The following is a 23,751-nucleotide window of genomic DNA, read 5'->3' on the forward strand; positions in this document are numbered from 1 at the left end:
ATGGCTTTTATTTAGTATTCGAAGGTCTTTTCTTCTATCATTACTATTTCATTTTTCCTAAATGTTTATCAGAACAAACTATGGTGTCCTTATACAAATTGCATACCAATATTTGTAACTAGTTCTTAATAGGTAAATTTCTTTTGTCCTATCATTGTTGTTGTTTCACTTTTCTTTATATATTTATCAAAACAAACTATGGTATTCCTTGCATACCAATATTTGTAACTAGTTATTGGTAGGTAATTTTACTATTCAGAAAATATATAGTTCTGGGTTCTGTGGAATTTTTTTTTCTCTCTATCAAAGGTTTTCTAATCCATTCGGGTTCAATCCTAACGACAACTTATATGTTATCATTGCATGAAAACAACTCTTACCTCATATAGTCTATATCTATCCTAGATAATGTTCTAATCAATAAAATATTTCCTATACACAAAATCACAATAAAGCATAAGATTCAGCATGTTACTTATAACCACAGAAACTAGGATAGAAATCATAATAAAGCATAAGATGATTTTACTTGTAACCACAGAAACTAGGATTATAACGCAAAAGTGAAGTCAGTAAAAGAAATTCCTTTTAATGAATGGATAGTTCAAACGCACATTTTGTAGCTTGATGGTTTTCCCTTCTGGCACCACACTTCAGATTTTCTGAAAAAAAAAAACCCATAAAAAATATCAGTATTCATCCATAAATACTCAAGCAAGCAAAATTAAAAGCCAAAAAAAGTGTTACTTGCAAAATTAGCTTCAATGGTACTTATGTAGCCTATCAATGCGCGTCGTCCTTAAAAAAAAAAAAAAAAGCGCTAATAAGGAACCATGATAACAAAAATTGTGATAATAGAAAAAAAATGTACATAAATCAAAATCAAATCAACGTTTATAAAATAATATCCTGATAATCGTTGATTTGATTTTAATCCAACGATAATGAAAATGGTGATAAGAGATTACAAGCTATGAAGCACCGATACGCGTTTTCGACACGTTTTCGATGATACAGGATGTCAATTATCAAAGGATACGTGTCCGATGCGCGTATCCGGTACGTTGACAAAAAAAATTAAGGAGTATCAGTGCTTCATAGATTACAAGTATAACCTCTCAACAAAAAAAGTCAAACTCACATAAAAAATGAAAAACAAAAAAGATTTTTTCGGCCGAGGAATCTCGATCAGGAGAAACTTGAATAGGTGATTGCTAAAATTGAATAAGGAAAAAGGAACTCAAATGAAAAGGAAAATCAAATAAGTAATTGCTTGAGAAGAGATGATGCTATGATTTAAGAAAGATTTAGGGATTATATTTCTTAGAGGGTCGAAGATGAGATTAAGACGAGTTCGTAAATTGTGAAGAAGTAGTGAATGTTAATTTTATTCGTTTGAACTTTAATACTTGGTATAACTGATTAATCCGAATAAGATTACGAAGAGACAATGTGTCTAGAAATGAAAAGATGATATTGTAATTTAGGAAATATTTGGGAATTAGGGTTCTTAGAGGGCTAGAGGTGAGTTGGAGATAGGATCATAAATTGTGAAAAAGTAGTGGATGTTGATTTTGTTTGTTTAAACTTTAATATTTGATATAACCGGTCAACCGAATTAAATTTAGCAACGGATGTGGATGAAACGTTTTAAAAATAGGAAAATTGTTTTCTTATGTTACATAAGATAACAAAAAATTCCTAAACACATATAAAGAAGAGATGAGAGAGAATATGTGAGAGAGAAAATGTATAAATAGGTCTCATTTTTTTATATGTAAGTATAGCAAAATGTTTTTATCTTATGTAACATAAGAAAACAATTCCCCTTAAAAATAACTAGTTCAATTATTAAATTGCATTTCACGGGGTTGGTTCAAGTGATACACGTTTAAGATAAGTCGTTCTTTATGAAAAAGCTAGCTCCACTATAATAATAGGATTGTCTCATATGAAAGGATACCTGTGGTTTATCTAAAAATAAATAAATTACTTTTCAAGGTTTGATTTTTTGATTTTTAATTTATTTGGTTTAGTTTGATTTGGTTCACATTGTTTTTTCAAAAAGGGTTTATGCACACCCATATCATTGTTGATGTTTAAACTTTTCATATATATTTTGACTGAAAGAAACCATGGTATTCTTTGCATTTCAATATTTGTAACTAGTTCTTCGTAAGTAATTTTATCAATAAGAAAATATATAGTTTTTAGCTATGTGGGAGATTCATGCTTCTTCTCTAGGGTTCAAACATTTACCCTTTTATGAGAATATAATATGCTTACTAGTATGAACTCCCCCCCTTTCCTTCCTTCTCGTTATTCTCAGAACATCCACAAATGGTCTGAACCGGTCCATCCAAAACCAAATCAATTCCGCAAAAAATAAATCGATTTAGTTCAAAAAAATCAAATCATAGTACTGGTTCGACTAGATTTGCTTTGATTTTTCAAACCATGCCCACCACTACATGACACTATTCTTTTTTTTGTTGACTCACTTTTTTACACTTGGTGTCTAGCATTATCTCGGTTTTGATTAGTACTCACTTGGGTGTTTAGTTCGGGTGAAAATTTTTTTTACCAGAAAAAAGGAATTACTAGGGATCAGTAAGGAAATTGAGTTAGATAGAAAAGTTAAAAAAAAATTGTTTAGTTAGACAAATTATTAGCAGGTAAATTGATTAAAGTTATTGAAGTCTATGTTTGATTGAGAATAAAATATTAATGAATAAATAATATAAAATTACAAAACTAACCCCTTAATAATTATAAAATCACTTTATGCAACCTTCAACATTCTTACTCTGTTTTATCAGAAGGATAGTTCAGTCAGATATGGAGTTCTATGTATCTCATTTGCCTAATTATCATACAGTACTATATTGAAAGTGGAAATATTGCTATATGTTTCTCGTTACTTTTTACAAAGAATTGTGAAAGCTGGCCAACTCACTTTGCTGGGGAAGTTTTTAAAAATGTTGGACCAACCGTTGGCTTCATAAAATTCCAATTTGTATAGCTGGGATTATCATAAGAAAACCTGAACCAAACGGCCCCTAAGCGACGACTATCAACTCGAGGGTTTAAAAAAAAATTACTATAATAATAATTTTAAAAAAACTTATTTATCATATTGGGACTGTTTTGCATGCGAACACTATGTGGCATGTCATCCGTAGCATCGAGACCAGTGTTATTTCCTTATTAAGGAATAAATTTTTGGTGCATTAGATGTACTCAACTGGATATATCTTTTTTTCAAAATAAGAAACTTTTTCAATGTGATGGAATTTTTTTTTCAAAAGTGATGATTTTTTTTTTTTAAATGTGAAAAAAAAAGTACTGAATTAGATACATCTTATGCACCAAAGATTTATCCCCTATTAAGAAAGTTAAACCAAGATAAGTGGTAACACACTAGAGAGGCACTAGTCTATATGACACCTTATATGGTAACATGTGAACTAGTGCCCTATTCCCTTTATGATAATTAAATTATAATCAAATGGAGAATTAATGATATAATCTTCGGTATAAACTTCAAGTCTAATTATTGATGGGGCAAATTTCATGTGCTCATCCACATTCATACGGAACTGGAAGATGATGCCGGTGCCACTTTTTGTGGGTGTTCTTGTATGAATACAACTGATTGAAGGCTGTAATATTTGGTTAGACAATGTCACTTTAAGATTTACATAGCATTTTTATTTATTTTTTGTTTATTATACTTAGGTTGATTCACCAATTTGGATTAAAATAACTATCAATGTAACATATTAAAAATAATGTCCCACCAATTGAATGATGACACATTGGTTGGTGTGTACCGGAGAGAAAAAAAAATTTTAATATTATAATTATATACTCCACAAGAGTATATAATTATAATACTACTATCACACCAAAGATAGTGTGTGACCGTCCCACCAAAAATGCTCTCCACATGGCAACACTAATACAAAATCACTAGGTCACCTAACGCCTCACAAGATGCTAGATAACCTAGTGTTTTTCTCTGGTGATGCCATGGGGCAACTACATCCTACACCTTCCCAGTTGACATGTTGCGTCAAGGGAAATATTTGTATGTTTGTTGCTGACTATCTTTTTTTATATTCAATGGAACATAATAATCTAGATAAGGAAGGGAGAAGTCAGAAACGTTAGTGCATTCATGAAGATTGACTGGGAGAAGTTATTAATTCACCTTCTTGTAACTCTCACCCCAATCCTTTTAAATAATTTATGTTCTTGTAACTTAATTTGACCATGAATTGATTCAAAGTCACTATTGATTTGTCATTAATGCATTAAGGTTTCCAACATTGGTTTACAATTTGTTTCCAACGTTACCAAAGGTTATAATAAAGAGTAAATACCTTTTCGATTCTTATCAAATTTTATGATATGCGCTTTAGTCCCTAGCAAATAAAAAGACTATTTGTGGTCCCTAAGAAATTCAAAGTGGATCCATTTTAGTGTTTTTGAGGGACTAATGTGGGTCTTTTTTGAATTTATGAGGGACAACGATTTCAACTAAATTGGTCCATTTTGAATTTCTTAGGGACCACGAATAGCCTTTTTATTCATTAGGGACTAAAATGGACATCGTGAAATTTTCTGAGGACCAAAAAAGATATTTATTCTATAATAAATTAAAGCATTTTTTTAACAATTAAAACATTTTTGCCTTGGAGTTGCTACATGCATTTTGTGTTTTTTTTTTAAAGAACCAATTCAACCCAAAAGTTTAAGTTGTTGGGTGAGATTTTTATATATCTCTAACACACTCCTTCACAAGAGAATACACTGTACTAAGAAATTTCAAAAACACAATGGGGGACGACTAGAATCGAACGCAAGACACGAGACTTTGATATCATGTAAAGAACCAAAACACTTAAGCTATTGAGTGAGACTATATTAATAATTTTATATATATTTCTAACACTTTTGAAGAGATAGGCTTAAGGAACCTAGCGCCTTCTAAAACGCTAGGTGATCTAGCATATCTTCTTTGGTAGAGGAGAAATTTTTGTCCGGGAATCTCGATTTTCAAAAACATGATTTTTACATTCAATTTACGATAATATTCAAAAATTTAAAATTTAAAAAAATTCAGTTTCCCGGAAATCTTGAAAAATGATGCGTACCAAACGCCTCCTTAGTGATGCGCGTGACATCACAATCCAACCCCTTCACAATTGAGGCATTATGCCCAACTCAACATTAATGTGTGTGTTACCAACCTTTTGCTTGGTAGACAATGAAATGGACAACAATTGAATTACATTATAAAAAATATTTTATAAAAATTTATCATCTCTAGAAGGGAAAAATATTCCATGGTCCTTCCCTATTTCTCCCTCTCTCTCTCTCTCTTCTCTCTTCTCTATTTCTCTCTTTTTCCGGCCCATATGTGCCAGGACCACTGAATATTCACTCCTCTGGAAGGAGAAGAGATGTTGAAATTATAAGTGCATTAATAACAATTGAGGGGAAGAAATTATAATTAATTCACCTTCTTGTAACTTTTGACTTATTACTTATAATTGATTCATTTTCTTACAATTATTCCCATTAATTGATTGAAAAATAACTAAAGATTTGTAGGTGCACTAGCATTTTCAATGTTGATTTATAATTTGTGTATTTTTTTCTTTTCTTTTCTTTTTTTGAAAAGAGAGGCGTTAGCCTACCTTGCGCTTTCCAAAACATTAGCGACCTAACATCTCTTCTCTTGTTTGTTGTTGTTGATAAATTATAGGTATTCTGCACAGGAGATAATTTTGTTCGGGACGAATCTATGATTAAAATTTTAAATCCCTCCTAAAAATAGTATTGGAGAAAATCAAACATATGTTCTTACCCTCACCTACTCAGTTCGCATACGCAAATGGGCTACCATCATTTGGTAACATCTCTCTAATGCAACACATGGCATCATCATCCCACCCCTTTTCTAATTGATGCATTGCGTCTAGGTAGCATTTATCCATGTGTTAGTGACCATATTGTTCAACAGATAATGGAACAAACAACAACCATTTCAAATTGTAAACAAAAAATTTTAATTAATGGGAAATTAATCATCAAAAAAATGAGAAGAGAAGCTGAAAATGTTAGTTAATTAAGGACAATTGACCAAGAGAAGTTGTTATCAATTTATCTTCTTGTATCTCTTACTTCATTTCCTGTAATGTAATTACTTTCTTATGACTCTCACAATTAATTGATTCCAAAGTCACAATTAATTCATCATTTAATATACTAATGTTTACGTAATTTTCACAATTTGAAGTTTTGGTTGTTTGTTCCATTGTTTGCAAAACAAGATGATCCCTAACATGTGACAACGAGTCAATTAGGAAGCAGGTGGAATGGTGCTGCCATGTGGAAGCATTAAGGAGAGGATTTGGGCCACCTAGCATCTTGTAAGGCGTTAAGCAACGTAAAATCTCTGTCCCGGTGTTGTCATGTGGCATTCATGTGTGTATGTGTATGTATGTGTTTTCTTTAAGGGAGAGGAGTTATCAAACATAGTGTCTCTCCTTGGGTGCATCACATGTCATTCTAGTCCAACAAAGTGAATATGTTTATAAATATATTATATTGATAAAAAAAAAATTCAACCCAAACCAGTCAATCAACCTTGTAATTGACTATAATTGTAGTTGCATACACTTAGCTTCACAATGAGTCATATCCATAATACTTCAACCGAAAAAGGTCTAGCACATTTCAGTAAATAAAGTGATTAATTTGAGATGAAATTTACTTGTGACAATTTTCAACATGACTTACTATGTATTCAAGTTCATCCGTTTTTAAATTCGCGATAGTTTCATGTTGACAAGAGTTTGGTGAGTAAATGTGATAATTCGGGTCGACACGAATATGAATACCCTTAATATGAACATGACATAAATAACCTGTAAACTCATAGTGTATCAATTATTATGCTGTTGACATGACACGAATAATATGTCAACCACAAATTGTTACTTATTATGTGGGTTGACACGACACAATAAGACACGAATAACCTATTTATGACACGACACGAATAACCTATAGAAAAATTAATGCGGGGTCAATTTTGGGTTCGCACGTTAACACGTGACACGACACAAATTTTTTCAGGTCATTTTTTACCAATCCAAACACGACACGAATTTGAAAAACGAGTCAACGCGACATGAATTTTGTGTATCGTGTTCGTGTCATGTCAGCGAGTCATGTTGAAAATTACCACCTCTAGGTGAGTTGGACGTTTGGTAGAGGAGATTTTTTGTGTGCCTGAAAATCACGATTACCAGAAATATAATGAGAAAGTGAATTTTCCAAGAATATGACAAAAAAATTATTTGGTAAGCCAAAATATTACTAAGAATGTTGGTTTAAATTTTCTGATTCTATGTTTAGTTGATTGTCAAATATTATTTGAAAATGTGAGATAATTTTACAAAACTAACATCGCATGGATGTTTTTGTCCCAAAAAATATGAAAAACTTTCCCACCTCCCGGGAATCCAAGGTGATATTTTTGGATGGCATTTTGTTTTATAAATTGTTCACAAATTAAAATCCTGAAAAAATCAAAAAAATTCATAAACCTTATATCAAATATAAGTAAATAAGATTCAAAATATCAATTTTTTGAAAATTTAAAATAATAATATAAGTTTCCGAGAATTTAAAATAAACTCTCTACGCCCCTCTATTAAATATGGGGAGGAGTTCCAAAGGTATGCAAGAGAGGGAAACAACTTCAACATCCACCTCTATTCCCTTACTAGTTTATCAACCGTTGGATCCCAATGAACGTCCTACACAAGTTCAGACGTGTACTAATCCCAAATATTTATCTCCTCATTGAAAATCTTTAAATCTTGAAATAGAGAAGCTGCAGAGCTTGTTCATATTCTTTGTATTTCTCTTTCGTTTAGAATCCCAATAATTGTAAATTCACAAAATTACTGTAGAATCTTTGTATTTTATCATAGAATTTCTCTCTATAGAAAGCACACCTCTTGTATGTGGAAAAAAATCATAATAATGCTTTTCAGAGTTTTCTGAGTCATAAATATAAGTCTCCCAAAATCTAATATGGAAGGAATGCCTAATCACTACATAATACATTTCTAAGCTTGATATTTGGTAATTCCAATGCTTCACCCAGTGATAAATTGCATAAAATGAGACCCCAGCAACAAATGTCTTCACAAAAGTGTCTTTTCACGACAAGGGGAGCTGGATTACTGGGTTTACATACAAAATTGGCAGGTGCTCTCCCTTCATAGCAGAATTGTGGGCAATCTATATAGGGTTGTGTGTGGCTTAGGAAAGGGAAGCTAGTCACTTGATAGTCGAAAGTGATTGTTTGTTGGCCATCCAGGCCATCTCCAGTAATTCAGATGAGGGGCCTCTTCCCCAAATTATTCATAGATTCAGATCTTTAAGTAGCAACAATTGGCAAGTTGTTTTTCAGCATATTGGGAGAAATGGGAATGCTGATAGTTTAGCCAAGTTGGCCTTCTCCTCTAGGGAGGATTTTGTTTTACTGGTTGATGCACCAGATGTGCTGGGTCCCAGTGTTGTTAGTATCGTACGATACACGATTCGTATCGTACGATACGATACATTTTTCACCCAAAACGATTTGAATCCCATGATCGAATCGTTTTGTCCCTGAATCGCTTCATGTATCGTACGAATCGTGCGATACAGGGAGCGAATCGTGAATCGCTCGATACATGCGATTCCAAAAAAAAAAGGAAACTTCAACCGTCAGGAAATAGGAAGGCAGAAAGTCAGGAAATTTCAACTGTCAGCGACTCAGCAGAACCAAAACTTAAAAATTATAAAAGTAGAAGAATGAAGATGAGAAGAAAGAAACGCATAGAAACTTCGCTCTGATCTGGCAGCTCGTCTCCTGGAGCTTCATCGTGCAGTCTTCGTTCTTCTTCTATAACGTACGCTTGCTTCCTTTTTCTTATTAGATTCATTCGTACGTTATTTTTGCGTTATCTGTGGTGGAAAGGTTTCGAATCGGATTTTTATTATTATTGTAATAGACATTGTAACACGTATTGTAGATAAAGTAACAAAAACAAAGTATCTAATTGGTAAAGTAGATAGTACTGTTCACGATTTTTGTCGTATTGTAGATAAAGTAACAAAGTATCTAATTGGTAAAGTAGATAGTACTGTTCACGATTTTTATTAGACTTCACTTCGCTGGCTGTTACAAAGTTACTAACACGTATTGTTCACTGTTCTGCTTTTCAGTTTCACTATTATTGTAAATAAAAATAATGAATAGTGAATGCATATTTAATTGATATAAAAATCTGCTTTACGTATTGTTCTCTGTTCTGCTTTAAGAACAGTAAAGTATTGAATAGTCTAGTGATTATTTACTGTTATTGTACTTGTACCTAAATTGTATTATTGTAATTAAATTGGGCAGGCACTAATTTACTTAGTGATGGCTCCAAACAAAAAAGTAACTAAGGAAGTTGATATAGCTTGGAAGCATTGTAGGGCTTTGGAATCGAGATTAAATGTTCAATGTAATTATTATTCTAAAATAATGTGGGGAGGAGCAACTAGAATGAAGAATCATCTTGCTGGAACACACAATCAAGTTGCTGCGTGTACAAAAGTGTCAGATGAGGTCAGAGAGATGTTTATAAAATTGTTGAATGATAATGATCTTGAGTGCTCGAATGATAAAGATTCAAATAAGGGAATAATAGAAAATCTTCTAGGAAAGGGAAGAGGAGGAAGTAGCTCAACTACCATGAAACAACCAACAATAAATTCCATGGTGAAGGATAGAGATTTGGTGATTCAAGATATTTGTAGATGTATATATGGAACTGCTTTGCCATTTAATCTAGTTAAGAGTCCACTATTTATAAAGATGTTGAAATCTGTTGGTGAATATGGTAGAGGTTTAAAACCACCATCTTATCATGAAGTGAAAGTCTCTTTTTTGAAAAAATAAATTGATCTTGTCAATGCTAATTTGGAGAAATATAAATTAGAATGGGAGAGATTTGGTTGTACATTGATGTCAGATGGATGGACTGATGGAAAGGATAGATCTCTTACTAACTTTCTGGTTAATAGTCCTAAAGGGACTGTATTTATAAAGTCTGTTGATACGAGCAATTTAATTAAAGATGCTGAAAAAATGTTTGAATTACTTGATGAAATGGTGATGGAAATTGGGGAAGAAAATGTTGTTCAAGTGGTGACAGACAGTGCATCAGCCCTCGTATCAGCTGGTCAAAAGCTAATGGATAAAAGAAAGAAACTCTTTTGGTCACCTTGTGCAGCTCATTGTCTTGATTTAATGCTAGAAGACATCGGTGGCATTATAGTATTTCATAATACTATTGGAAAAGCAAAGAGAATTACAACTTTCATTTACAGGCACACATGGGTATTGAATTTGTTTAGAAGCTTTTCAAAGAATAGAGAGTTAGCGAGGCCAGCAATAACAAGGTTTGCAACATCTTATTTGACCTTGAAATCTATTTTCGAACAAAAGATTCCACTTCGGTCTATGTTTGCATCTGAAAAATGGGAAAAAAGTCCCTATGCCACTAGGCCGGAAGCCAAAGTTGTAAGAGATATTCTTTTGACTGATTCAAGGTTTTGGAAGTCCATAAAGTATTGCTTGAAATGTGTGACTCCTCTTGTGAATATTCTGAGGCTTGTGGATGGTGATTCAAAGCCGGCAATGGGATACATTTATGAGGCTATGGATCGAGCAAAGGAACAAATTGCAAAGAAATTCAATCGTGTGGAGAGTAGATATAAGGATATATGGGAAATTATTGATAAGCGTTGGGATTTACAACTTCATAGGCCTCTTCATGCAGCAGGATATTATCTTAATCCTAAGTAAGTATTTGTTTATGAAATTATTAATTAGCTCTAATTAAATGTTTTTATATTTTGATTATTATTAAATCTATTTCTAAATTTATATTAATTATACAGATTCCATTATGAATCAAACTTTAACCCAGATACCGAAGTTCAAGTTGGTTGGTACACTACATTGGAGAATATGTGTCCTGATATTATAACAAGGATCAAAATTGATGCCCAACTTGAGAAATTTTCCAAGGCTGAAGGGCTCTTTGGAAATACTTTAGCAATTGCAACAAGAGATAAAAAGCAACCTGGTAATTAAAAATTAATTTGATTTTATATTTCAAATAATTTATCAATTACATTATTTTCATAATTAACCAAATATTTGTAATGATTTTTTTTTTGCTAGCTTTATGGTGGAATAGTTTTGGAGCCGAATACAAAGAACTACAAACCTTAGCTATTCGTATCTTAAGCCTCACTTGCAGTGCTACAGGGTGTGAGAGAAATTGGAGTGTGTTTGATCAAGTTCACTCTAAGAGAAGAAACCGACTAGAGCAACAAAGGTTGAATGATCTTGTATTTGTTAAATACAACCTTCAACTTGAAATGAGACAAAAGGAAAGGGAGAAAAAAGGAGACACATATGATCCTATTTGTTTGTCAGATTTAGAATCCGACGATGAGTGGATTGCAGAACAAGAGGAACCTTGTCTAATGGATGGGGACTCTTGGATGGATATCCAAGACTCCTTCAACATTGAAGAAGGCGACCAAAACAAAAAGAGAAAGAGAGGTACATTAATAAATATTTTTCAATATGTTTATTTACGTATACGTTAACTAACTATTATCTTATATAAAAAAACTTAGGTCCTCGAAATCTTCAAGCCGACAGGAATGATAAAAGCAAAGGCATCGTCATACATGAGAATGCTAGTAGGATTGACTCGCAAAAGGATACAAGCACAATCAATAATAAGGATAAAGGAAAAGACATGTCGATTGTTGAGCAAGATATGGGAGATGACTCTGATGAAGATGTTAATGAAGAAAATGAAGCAGTAGTTATGTTAGATGCTGATAGTGATAGTGATAGTGATAATATTAGTCCTATTGATGATTAATTAGTAGGGTTAAGACTTGGAAAAATAAGTTGAGTAACTTGTTTTCAGTTTTGTTATTTTTATATTTTAGATTTCTTTTCTTTTTTAATACATTATATTTTAGATTTCTATATTATATGTTTTGGATTTCTATAATATTATATATTTTATGTTATTTTTCTTATATTCCTGTATCCTACGATTCGATTCGATTCACGATTCAAAAAATCACCAAAACGATTCACGATTCGTATCCCGATTTAACAACCATGCTGGGTCCCCTTCTGGACTCAGATATCCCTATCGTGTAATTGTTTTCTTTCTGGGCATTTGCCCCTTTGAATTACTAAAAAAAAAAAGGTGTCTTTTCATGTCATTTGAAACCAGGTGAGATACTGAACCTATAAGAAAAGACCAAACAAAACAAAAGCAATCACCAAAGCAAAACTCCAATCTATTTTTGCCCAAACAAATATTGATAGAAAGAGAGGTTATATGATCTAGACAAATATATAAAACATTAATCCAATTCCAACCAAACAATAGCACTTATCATAATTTCAATCCATTGGCAGCAGCAAACAGATTGATCAAGATAGGTAGGTGTCATATAAATCTACACATACAGTTCCCAATATCAATACCACCAAAGACAAAAGATTAACATAATACGATGAATATTGCTACAGATAACTTATTCAACAGCCTAACCTAAGTTCTATCATCCAAACAGTCTAGCATTACTCAAAAAGCAAAGAATTATAATTTCTGAACCAAAAAAAATAAAAATGCCAGATCCAACATATCTAATGTAAATATAGCTTTTTCCAATTATCATAAAACGGGTATTTTCATTTCCATTGGACCAATACTATTTTAAAAAGCAACAATCCTTTACTTCTACTGATATGAAATCGGTCTGCCAGTATACCCATGCATAATAACGAGAGAAAGGAACTGGGAATCACTTAAAATGTTTGCACAAGAGAAAGTCTTATTAGAGCTCACATTAGCAGTTTCCAGCAGGTAAAAGATAGTCTTATTAACAGCTCCATGTTTCAAGATTCAAGCAGAATGTGTTCATTGAAGGATTATTGCTCAGTAGCTTCTAATCTTACATATGTTCAAGTGACCCAAAATTAGTCATTCTAATGAACTAATACAAGTCTAACCAAATGCAGGACAAAAGTCACATCACCCAATCACTTGAAACCAACCCCAAACCTAAATACAACATATGGCATCGCAGAAATTTTAGCAAACCTCATTTCCACGGATTCATTATAAAAATGAAAATGATAGAAAGAAAAAAAGAGAGGAACTAATTATTCAGCAGATTTTATTAGCACACAACAAGGTAGTAGCTCAACAGAATCACATTAACTGCCATTACGGGAACAATATACATTCCACTGATTCAATCCCATTCCCATTAAAGACCCTTCTCTGACACTTCATACACAGCATCACATTCATTATCTAATACGAAGCATAACCCAAAAAAAAAAAAACATACCCAGGTTCCAAATTACTTGATAACCCGCTAAAACGACAACTTGGAGAGAAACAAAACGAAGAAAAACAGAGAGTGAAATCCATGAATCATCAAGGGTCCATAAAGTGATGACGATCATTCATCACTTCTTGAGGCTACCGCGAACGCCGGGGCGAGGCTTCGACGATGATTCGGGAACGGCGGTGGGGGTGGTGGTGGTGGTGGTGGTGGTGGTGGCGTGGCGGTTCACGAGCTTCTCCTCCTCATAAGGGATCTTTGGGTGACGAGCATCGTGGTGAATCTGCATCGATTTCAGGTCCGGTGCCGTCGTTTTGCAGTGGGGGCACTCGTACTTCGCATGCCCACCCTTCTCCACGCCGGACCGATCGGCCAGGCCGGCTTTTCCGCCGCCTCTGTTGGTGGTGGCGGCGTCCACCTTCGCCGCGATCTCCTTCGCGGTGTGCTTCTTGGGCTTCGCTTTCCCCGTCATTTTTTTTGCGAATCGATGCTTCTTCTTATTATTTTCCCCTCTTTGCAACGATTATCGTTAAATTGATGATGGGATCAGAGAGAAATTGGAAAAAAAAAGTTTTGATTTCGAATTGAATTGGGGAAAAGGGAAGGAAAACCCTAGGGTTGAGAAAACCCTAATCGCTTCGACGAAAGGATTGGGCTTGCGTATTTGGGGTACCATCAAATTTGTTTATTAATAGGCATAGAGATAGAGACTTATCTGTAACCCAATTGTTTCAGTACTTTAATCATGTCTGAACCTGGGACAAATGTTACCTTTTCATTGGTCACTAGTTGTGCTTTTTCTTTCAACCAATGATGTTTGGACATGTCATTCCAATCGACTTGGACTTAACGCAGTGTATTAGATTCCAACATTCTTTTATTACCTCAATTTTTATTTATTGGGTGCATTAGTTAAGACATCTCTAAAACAAAAAAATTTAAGCGAAGTTCATTGATTAAGAAGTTTACTAAGCTAATTAACTAATAACGTGGCGCACTCTCTAAGACGATACGTGGAATAGATTTACGTGATATCATGTCATGTGTTGTGAGAAGATTTTAATTATTGAAATACAAATCAACGATGGTTATTTAATATTTCTCAATGGTTAACAACATTTCATTAGATTTTATGTCAGATGAGAATATTTGCTACCCACAATGTTGTTCTATCTTAATGATAGAGATGATAGTCACATACTATGTATTGATTTTGGATTTAGGACTCTATCATATATTTATGAAAAAAATATCTCTAAGATAAATGCACAAAAAATACCAGCATTGTCAAATGGATAAGGTGTTTGTACAATAACAACAAGTAATGAGAGAATAAATATCATATAGATTTTACTTTTTATTTGTAGAATTTACCTATACATACTGGAATTTTGGACTTTTAGTGACTTTATGGGGCCCAACATTTTATTCATTGTTGTCCCACTATGATTAGCATTAATCAATGATTCTTTTTTTTATTTTTCTTAATTTTCTCTTTATTGTTGCCATTCTTGAACTTTTTAGAATATGAGCTTTTTTTTTTCTTTTTTTTTTTGTAAATAAATATGAGCTTTAAGATGGGCATAACAAATATATTTTTGGATTATCTCCCATCACCTCACACTTAGATCACCCTCAAAATATAAGAATATATCTCACCATCCCAATTAAACTGTGTACCAGTGTTGTTAAAATTGAGATCTTAAGTAAATCGGAAGGGAATTAAAAAATCGTAAAACATAAAATCGTTATGTAAAAAAATCGTAAAAAATCGTAAAAACGTAAAAGCGTTTGGAATATTAGTAAAATCGTTTTGATTAAAAAAATCGTAAAATCGTAGTGATAAATCAAGATTTTAACAACAATGTTGTGTACTTCTTATAAACATGGATCCATTTGTTTTTTTTATAAATGGGTTTTATTAATCTCATATTAAAGGAGATAAGTTATCTCATCTCATAGAGACAAACTTGTGGGCTCCACCACCTGAAAAAATAAAAAGAAATGAAAAGAAAAATGTGACATAGTTATCGAATAGTGTATGGGAAAAATGTTTCTGCAGTTAATGCAGATAAGTTATCTGCAGTTATTCCCAAAACAACGTCATTTTGGTATTGAAATCTTAAAAAATTATAAATATAAAGACTATTATAACCCTGAAATAAATTAAAATTACAAAAATATCATGATTTCCGTCCCAAAACGACGTCGTATTGACTTACTGCAGATAATTTATCTGCAGTAACTGCAGAAAAAGCGAACTCATAGTGTATATGAGAAAAAACTTATCTCATATAGCATGATAATAGTTTTTCCCTTTATAAATATATAGTTTAAACTCTCACATATACATCTCTCTCAGTCATATATTGCAATTTTAATTATATACATGGACTATATTGAAGTCTATGCAGGTAAACCAATCAATCATCTTCTCTAGCCTCTATATAATAAAGATTCACTACCGGAACAATAACATAGCCATGAATTTTTTTTAAGGGAATAAATTATAATGTGAAATTTTTATTTGAAATTATTAATACTTATATGATAAAAAAATATAAATGATATTCATAACTAAAAAATTTATGTAGATTTTGAAGGGGACAAATATTAAATATCTTTCGACTACGGGTGGTAAACGAACAGTAGCTTTTGACCCAGGTCGTGAAGACTGGATTTACATATTTAAAATTGTGAAAGGGCTTTGTCAAAAGACTGCTCATTCAGAGTCTGAGTTATTGTCCTTAGTAAATCAAGTGTATCTTCACCTTTTTCCTTTTTATCCACTTGATTAGTCTGCCCATCAGATTTGTCTTTTGTCTCTGAGCTTGGTTTTCCCTTCTCTTTGTTTTTGTTAGTTGCTTTATACGAACCATCCAGAATAGTATTTGGAGACTTGTTTTTATTTCCAGTTTTCCGCTGCACAAGCATGGTAGCAGCCTTCCCTCTTCCTTTTTCTTCCTTGGCTGGATTTTTCCTGATTTTGCTTATGCCAGCTTTGTCTTTTTCTAAGCACTCAAACCACTAGTAGCTCATTCTTCAACAATAGGGGTTTGAGTCTTATCAACCTTCTTAGCTTGAGGGTATTCATAGGCGTTGACTTAGGATTAGCAATGAGGATATGCTCTATCTCCATCTAAGACACAATATTTTTGATGCCAGGCTTTTCAGTCACTTCTTCGATATTTGTGCCCATCTTCTCCACTTGGATTTCACCTCTGTTTCCTCCGTTCATGATCTTTGCTGGAGTTGCCTTCAGCTTTAGTCCTCTCGGTTGCCTCTGGACAACCATCCAGTTCCCAAATCCCTCTTCCTGTTTTTTTCTCTATTTTAGCTTGCTCACAAATGTTGTTGCTTGCATCCATTTAGGATTTTCCTTCCACCTCATTCTAGATACTCTGGGTTTGTCCTTCTGCACATTGGTCTTTTCCTATGGCCATATAGACTACACATGAAGCATATTAGGTGGAGATCTTCGTACCCCACATGAAAAACCTTTTCACCTATCTTGAATTTTGATAGGAAGATCTTTCTGAGATCGCAGGAAGTTCCTATAAACCTTGAGAGTTCTTCAAAAAATGAACCTAATTATCCAAAGGTGGTGTGTCGTGTAGAACTCTATAGGCTGACCAGGAACCTTAATCCACACAGCTAGCTTCTTGAATTCTTCATCGTATGGGTCAAAGAATGGTCTCCATCTTTGGACCACCACATAGTGTTCAGCTACAATCCATGGCCCTTCTTCCAGAACATCCCGGTAGTCACTATCATCTTGGAATATTATAAGGAAGCACCCATTGTCTAGGTCGATGAGTTCAAAAGTACCAACCAGATTCCACCTTCTCTACAATCGTGCCACTAGGAATCTTGTGCCAATACGCTTTCCTAGCATTTTGATAATCAGGGTTTTATGCTATTGCCTGCAATCCTCTTTATGTTGACTTTTGGAGAACTAGTATGACGGGAAAAAGGGGTCTTCCAAGGGGTCCTGAGGTATATCCTCAAGCACCTCCTCCTCTTCCTCTGCCTGGTCAACCAGTCTTCCTCCTCACTGTCGAAGTTACTATCTTCCTCGTTTAATCGCAAAAGCTTATCTTTATAAGACACCACTTTCCTATGAGCACCACTAGCAGGCTCTATTGTTTTCTCTTCTGGTTGCAGGGGTAATTTTAGGGCTGGGTCCTCCTCCATCTCACCTTTCTCATGCATCTCGTCATCCATGTTAGAATATTCCACAACATCTCATTTGGGTTTCTTAATATTTTGCTGCGTTAAGTCTTCTTCTGCTGGAATTCTCTCCCTCACTCCTTTCGGTCTGTCTTCCTATGTTTCCATCTTATAAAATTATGCTTTTTAACAGCATTTTTCTCAAACAAAATATGCAGTTATTTCCTGTACATGTTTTTCTCTAATTTTTATAAACTCCTTTATATATGTATGTTATGATGTTGTACTTCCGGCATGGTAACCTGTAATTGCAGGTAAACTTGGGCGTAAAATGCATTTGGAAAAGCTTAGAGAATAAGATCTTGTACTTAGAAAATGCTTCAAAAGCTGGGAATAAATATTTTCATGCTAAATTTGCATCTGTTAAGTTTATGTGTGAAAATTTTGTGTACAGGACCTCCTACCTAATTAATATTTATAAAACGAGAAATAAATAAAAAATTCTCACATGATAAAATTACATAATCAAGGTTTCTGTAAATCCATTTGGATTTATGCAAGGAAGATGTACCATGGAAGCCATTTTCTTGATGCGACAATTAATGGAAAGATATCGAGAAAAGAAGAAGGACTTACATATGATGTTCTTAGATCTTGAGAAAACATACGATAGGGTTCCAAGGAAAGTTTTATAGTGGGTTCTGGAGAAGAAAAAGGTACCATCAAAGTATGCAAAGGCAATCAAGGGTATGTATGATGGGGCTACTACCTGTGTGAAAGCTTGTAACAGAACATCAAGTTATTTTCCTATCACAGTAAGTGTACACCAAGGGTCGGCTCTAAGTCCTTATCTCTTTGTCTTAGTTATGGATGAACTAACAAAAGATATTCAAGAGGAAGTGCCATGGTGTATGCTTTTTGCAGACGATATTGTGCTTATCGATGAGAGCAAAGACAGTGTTAATAGAAAACTTGAATTGTGGAGAAGCACGTTGAAATCTAAATGATTCACTTTAAGTCAGAGCAAGACTGAGTATCTGAAGAGTGATTTTTCTTTGGTAAGAGAGGTAGACCAAGATCCCGTGCATCTAAGTGGTCAAGAGGTACCCAAGAAAGATGCTTTTAAATACTTGGGCTCCATTTTGCAAAAAGGTGGAGAGAATGATGAGGATGTAAATCATAGAATCATAGCAGGGTGGATGAAATGGCGTAATGCATCTGGATTTTTGTGTGACCGCAAAATCCCCCTTAAGTTAAAAGGAAAATTCTCTAGAAAAGCAGTAAGACCTACAATGCTATATGGAGCTGAATGTTGGCAACACATAGGCAACATGAGCATAAAATGGGAGTAGCAAAGATGAAGATGTTAAGGTGGATGTGTGGTTATACGAGGATGGATAAGATAAGAAATGAAGATATTCGACGAAAGATAGGAGTACTACCGGTGGCTGAGAAGATGAGAGAACATAGATTGAGGTGGTTTGGGCACGTAATGAGAAGGCCTCTGGATGCTCCCGTAAGAACAGAAGTTGGTTACCAAGAGCTCAACAAAAAAAAAGGTAGAGGTAGACCGAAACTTATTTGGGAGAAGGTAGTAAAACAAGATTTAATGGAGAGAGATATAGATTGGCGGACGATATGCCTTAAAACGGAATGGATAAAAGCTATAAACATGGTGGAGGGTTAGACCCGTTGTTATTCCTATGTTCTAGATGGTCCCTTTTTGGTCCTTTTCCCCTTCATTTCCCCCTCTTCTTCTTTTCCCTTTCTTTTTTACTTATATATATATATATATGGGGAAAAAGTTTCTGATGTTACTTTAGATAACTTTATCTAATGTTCATCGAAACGACGTCGTTTTGGGTTGAAAAATTAAAAAATTAGAGTGATAAAGACTATTATAACCCTGAAATAAATTAAAATTACAAAAATACCATGATTTTCGTCTCAAATCGACGTCATTTTGATGAACATTAGATAAAGTTATCTAAAGTAACATCAGAAAAAACAAAACCTATATATATATATATTTACTATTCTATTTATTTATTTTTATTTTTATTTTTTTCAATTTTTTTGTATCTTTTATTTGAGTTCATCTACCATCGACTCCAATTAATTGGGATAAAAATGTTGCTGATGTTGACGTTGATGTTGATGTTGATAAAATTATATAATTATATCACATAATAAAATCACGTCAATATTTCACATGGAAAAAAAAGTTATTTCCATCTAATTCTTCCATCAATTGGAATTAAACCCGGATGTTATCTATCTGTATATATTTTAATTTACTCTATTACTTTCATGTATGATAGCATCGATATGTGTGCCACGAAGTTCGGAGTAGTTATTATTATTATTATTTTCTGTCGATAAAGAGTTACACAAGAATAAAGAAAAATATTAAATTGTTTTTCTTGCTAAGAAAAATAATTACATTAAATTGAAGTATTTATTAAAATACAATATTATCATTACTTTTTTGATATTTTTAAACTTATTAACATCAAGAGTGAAGTTTTAAAAAATTAACATTTATTGATTTTTTAAAATTATAAATCAAATAATTTTTTTCCTGAAATAGCATACAAAATAGATAAAATGCAAGGAAATAGTAATCAAGGTGCTGTTTATTTATCAATAATCGTGGTCTCTGATAATGATAGTGAAGTTGGTCGTAATGTTATTACAAAAAAGAAGAAGAAGAAGTTAGTCGTAATGAATTGGATTGTAATTTCTTCTACTGTATATTTTAGCCCAACCCATTAGACTTATGGGTTTTTCAAACTCGTGTCACACCTACTCAACAGTAGATCTCTCTCTCTCTCTTCCAGTTTTTTGGGTTAAGAAGCTTTTGAGACAGAGCTGTATTGGGTTGAAAGAATTTTTTGTTGAGTTGGGTTTAGTTGGTTGAATTTATTTATAGGGATTAATCTTTCTATACACATAAAATTATTTTACAGAAGATAAAATTATTTTCTATACATATAAAAGTGTATATGATCCATGTGAAACTATGTGAAAAGTAATATGAACTCCACACACTTTTATATTATGTGTGTGCATTATCTCCAACAACATAAGAAACAATAATCTCTTATTTATATTGCAAATCTTATTTTCTTCAAAATTTAAATGAATAAGAAACTAATAAATTTTTTAAAATATTAAATAAAAAACTTGAATTAAATATTTATAAAATTACTATAACAAATTTAGTCAAGACATTAGAGTTAGGAAGAATGAGGCAAAAATAAGAAAATAAAGTTATCATTCTTTAATTAAAATAATTAAAATCACTAAGAAAATAAAAAAATGAAAAAGATATTCGAATTACTTGTTTGAGTTATTTAGAATTAATTCTTTCTTGAATATGCTTACTAGTTATTACTCAATGGCATGATTTCATGTTAAAATGAAAAAGAATTTTAAACTATCTTGTTTGAGTTATTTAGAATTAGTTATTGTTACAATATGCTTACTTCGCTCAATTAGTCAATGGCATGAAATGTTAATTTTAGAAATATTTTTTTTATTTATGCATACACATTTTTTACTTTTGGTGATAATTAAAATACAAAATTCGTTTACATTTCCTAATTGTTAAGTGAATTTGTTTTTAAAAATAAAAACTTTTTGAAAGAAAATGTACCTACTCCTTTGATTGTATAATTATGTCACCCTTAAATGTCATGAGAGTTATAAGAATTTATTTGGTCCTGAATCCTATGAAATAAAGGATTTATTTTTTCAAAAAATATCTTTCCTTTTACCTTTTTGCAAACGTGGGTAAGAAAAATATTTTTAAAAAGATATAAAATTTGCACAAGTAATTTCTTTTCGAAATAATTTTTTGTTCATACGTTTACTAAATTTCAATAAGCTTTGGTGAATAATTTATTTTAATTTTAATTTTGTTGACGTTTCGTTACAAATTTTTTTTAATTTTTTTATCCAAGTAGATAAGATTTGAATTTATTTTAACAGTTAAATAAAAATCATTTAACGTTTGATGATTTTGTTTATTTTCTATTCAATTCGTTCCAAAATTCAATGACCATACTTATCGTTACTTCCATAGCGTATGGTTATGGTATTGAAGATTAAATGATATAGTTCTGTTTTAAGATTTGAACTTATCTTGACATTATTTGAAATTTGACTTCTTCGAACTTTTTTCATCTCTTTGGTCTAAGATAATGACCCCCATCTTCTGGTCGCTTCAAATTGCTTACGAAAAAAGGATTTTTTTTGTTTTTTTTTTATGCATTGCTTTTTTCAAAATAACTTTTTTAAAAAGATAAAATTATTTTACGTTTGGATGCATGATCTAAAAATTGGTTTTACATAAAAAATCATTTAGATGTTAAAATAAAAAAAAACTTTTTAGGGTTTGGTGTTTGTTATTTTAAATGACATAAGTTATGTCATTTTAGGAGAGAGATAGACACAGAAAAATGAAAATCATGAGAGAGAGAAAGTGATTGGTTTTTTTTAATTTAAAATTCAAATTTTCTGTGTCTATATCTCTCTTAAAATGACATAACTTTTTGTCATTTAAGATGACAAACACTTTTTCCAACTTTTTATATGCAAAATTACAAAAAGGACATTAATGGGAGGAGCATTAATATTTTATTCACTTTCTTATTTGTTGTGTGGCTTGATTTTGTGTTTATTTTCTTGCTTCCGTGACTGTGGCTTGAAAAAAAAAAAAAATCAAAAATAGCAATTGTAGGATAAGGTGAGATAAAAGAAAACGGTACCTTCAGAAAGAAAATGTAAGAATGAAAATAAAAAAGAGGGAGATGTTTGATTGTAAAGTAATAAGTTGTTGTAGCTAACAAAAAACAACATAATCCTGAGATAGGGAGAGATAATGGATTGATTGAATAAAGTTAAATTTGTATTTTAAAAATAAATATTATTTAATAAATTCTGCTTTTGCAAAAGCAACCAATTGTTCGCTAAAAAAAGAGAGCATCATTTTAACTTTTTTTTTTAAAAAAAAAATTATTATCCAAACATCTAAAATTTCTCAAAATGACTTTTTGAAAAAAAGAAAGCAACTTTTTTAAAAAACAAAAGACCATCCAAACAGGCTCTAAATGAAAATTGTCATGTTTCAGGATTTCAATTTATCTTAGTATTTAAGTGACAGTCAAAATTTGATTTATTATTAATCATTTTGACAATAAATTCTTCAATAATTATTTTAACAATATTTCAAATTTGATTTTTTTTTTTTACTTTTCTTCATTCTTAAGTGGTTTTACTTTTCTTTATTTTATTTTTTCAATAATTCTTCAATTTATCTTTGGATTTTATTTTTTACTTTTGTTTATTCAATATTTGTATCATTTGGTATTTTTTTTTGGGTACATGTAGCATTTGGTATTTTACAATTGAAAAGGATACATTATATCTGGATAGAAAAATAAATAAATAAAATCTATATTGTAAATTAAAAAAAAAAATTGTAGCTCTCTTTGTCTGATGACAAACCTAAACTCTCCTCTACCTGGAAAACCATTAATGATTAATACAAAATCAACTAGAAGGGAACTGATGAAAAAAAAAAAACCTAATAAAAAGAGAAAACGAAATCCTAATTAAAAATCAACAAAGACGTAAAACTTGTAATTGCAAAAAACACACACTAGTAGCTACTAAACTCAAGATATGAATAATTTATTTATATCAGGCCTTAAAAGAGACAGAAGAAAAAAACTGAATTTTTTTTAATAATAATTAATTATTTCATGTCAAACAATCAACAATCCCAACATTATAGGCATGTAACAAACCTTAGCATTGAGCGAGTTACAAAGCTAATATACCCTTTAATTTGAAGTGCTTCAGTCCTCTTCATTGCCATCTTCAAGGTCAAGCTTATTAATCTATAATCTAAGGAAAAAATGAAACATTTTCTATCACCCGATATCAGACCACAGCAAATGATCGTTTTGGCAAATTCAAATATTCAATTTCAACATGATAGCTTTGATCTTAATATTAGATAGATGTATCTTGAATGGTGCTGCTATGGCTTTTTAT

General features: G+C 32.1%; 2 protein-coding genes across 2 annotated transcripts; one reads left to right on the forward strand and one right to left on the reverse strand.

The window, feature by feature from the left end:
• Nucleotides 1-9,622: 9,622 nt before the first annotated feature.
• On the forward strand, nucleotides 9,623-12,026 carry LOC133301719 (uncharacterized). Its single transcript, XM_061501397.1, has 5 exons — nucleotides 9,623-9,965; nucleotides 10,059-10,923; nucleotides 11,023-11,210; nucleotides 11,309-11,695; nucleotides 11,773-12,026. Exons 1-5 carry the CDS (start codon nucleotides 9,623-9,625, stop codon nucleotides 12,024-12,026), a joined length of 2,037 nt encoding a protein of 678 aa, XP_061357381.1.
• Nucleotides 12,027-13,366: 1,340 nt separating this feature from the next.
• Nucleotides 13,367-14,202, reverse strand: LOC133301739 (protein METHYLENE BLUE SENSITIVITY 1-like). Its single transcript, XM_061501434.1, has one exon. The coding sequence runs from the start codon at nucleotides 13,988-13,990 to the stop codon at nucleotides 13,643-13,645; it is 348 nt and encodes a 115-aa protein (XP_061357418.1). The 5' UTR covers nucleotides 13,991-14,202; the 3' UTR covers nucleotides 13,367-13,642.
• Between the last annotated feature and the right edge of the window lie 9,549 nt (nucleotides 14,203-23,751).

This window comes from Gastrolobium bilobum, unplaced genomic scaffold (assembly GCF_033153095.1).
Source record: "Gastrolobium bilobum isolate Gb01-03AN ecotype WA unplaced genomic scaffold, APGP_CSIRO_Gbil_v1 utg17158, whole genome shotgun sequence".
In the NCBI taxonomy this organism is placed as follows: domain Eukaryota; kingdom Viridiplantae; phylum Streptophyta; class Magnoliopsida; order Fabales; family Fabaceae; genus Gastrolobium; species Gastrolobium bilobum.

What these genes read in the sequence shown, in the direction of transcription:
- LOC133301719 (XM_061501397.1), top strand. Translation starts at nt 9,623, where the DNA reads ATGAAGAATCATCTTGCTGGAACACACAATCAAGTTGCTGCGTGTACA. An exon ending in GGATATTATCTTAATCCTAA is followed by an intron (nt 10,924 to 11,022) that starts GTAAGTATTTGT and finishes TTAATTATACAG; the next exon opens with ATTCCATTATGAATCAAACT. An exon ending in AAGAGATAAAAAGCAACCTG is followed by an intron (nt 11,211 to 11,308) that starts GTAATTAAAAAT and finishes TTTTTTTGCTAG; the next exon opens with CTTTATGGTGGAATAGTTTT.
- LOC133301739 (XM_061501434.1), bottom strand. Translation starts at nt 13,990, where the DNA reads ATGACGGGGAAAGCGAAGCCCAAGAAGCACACCGCGAAGGAGATCGCG.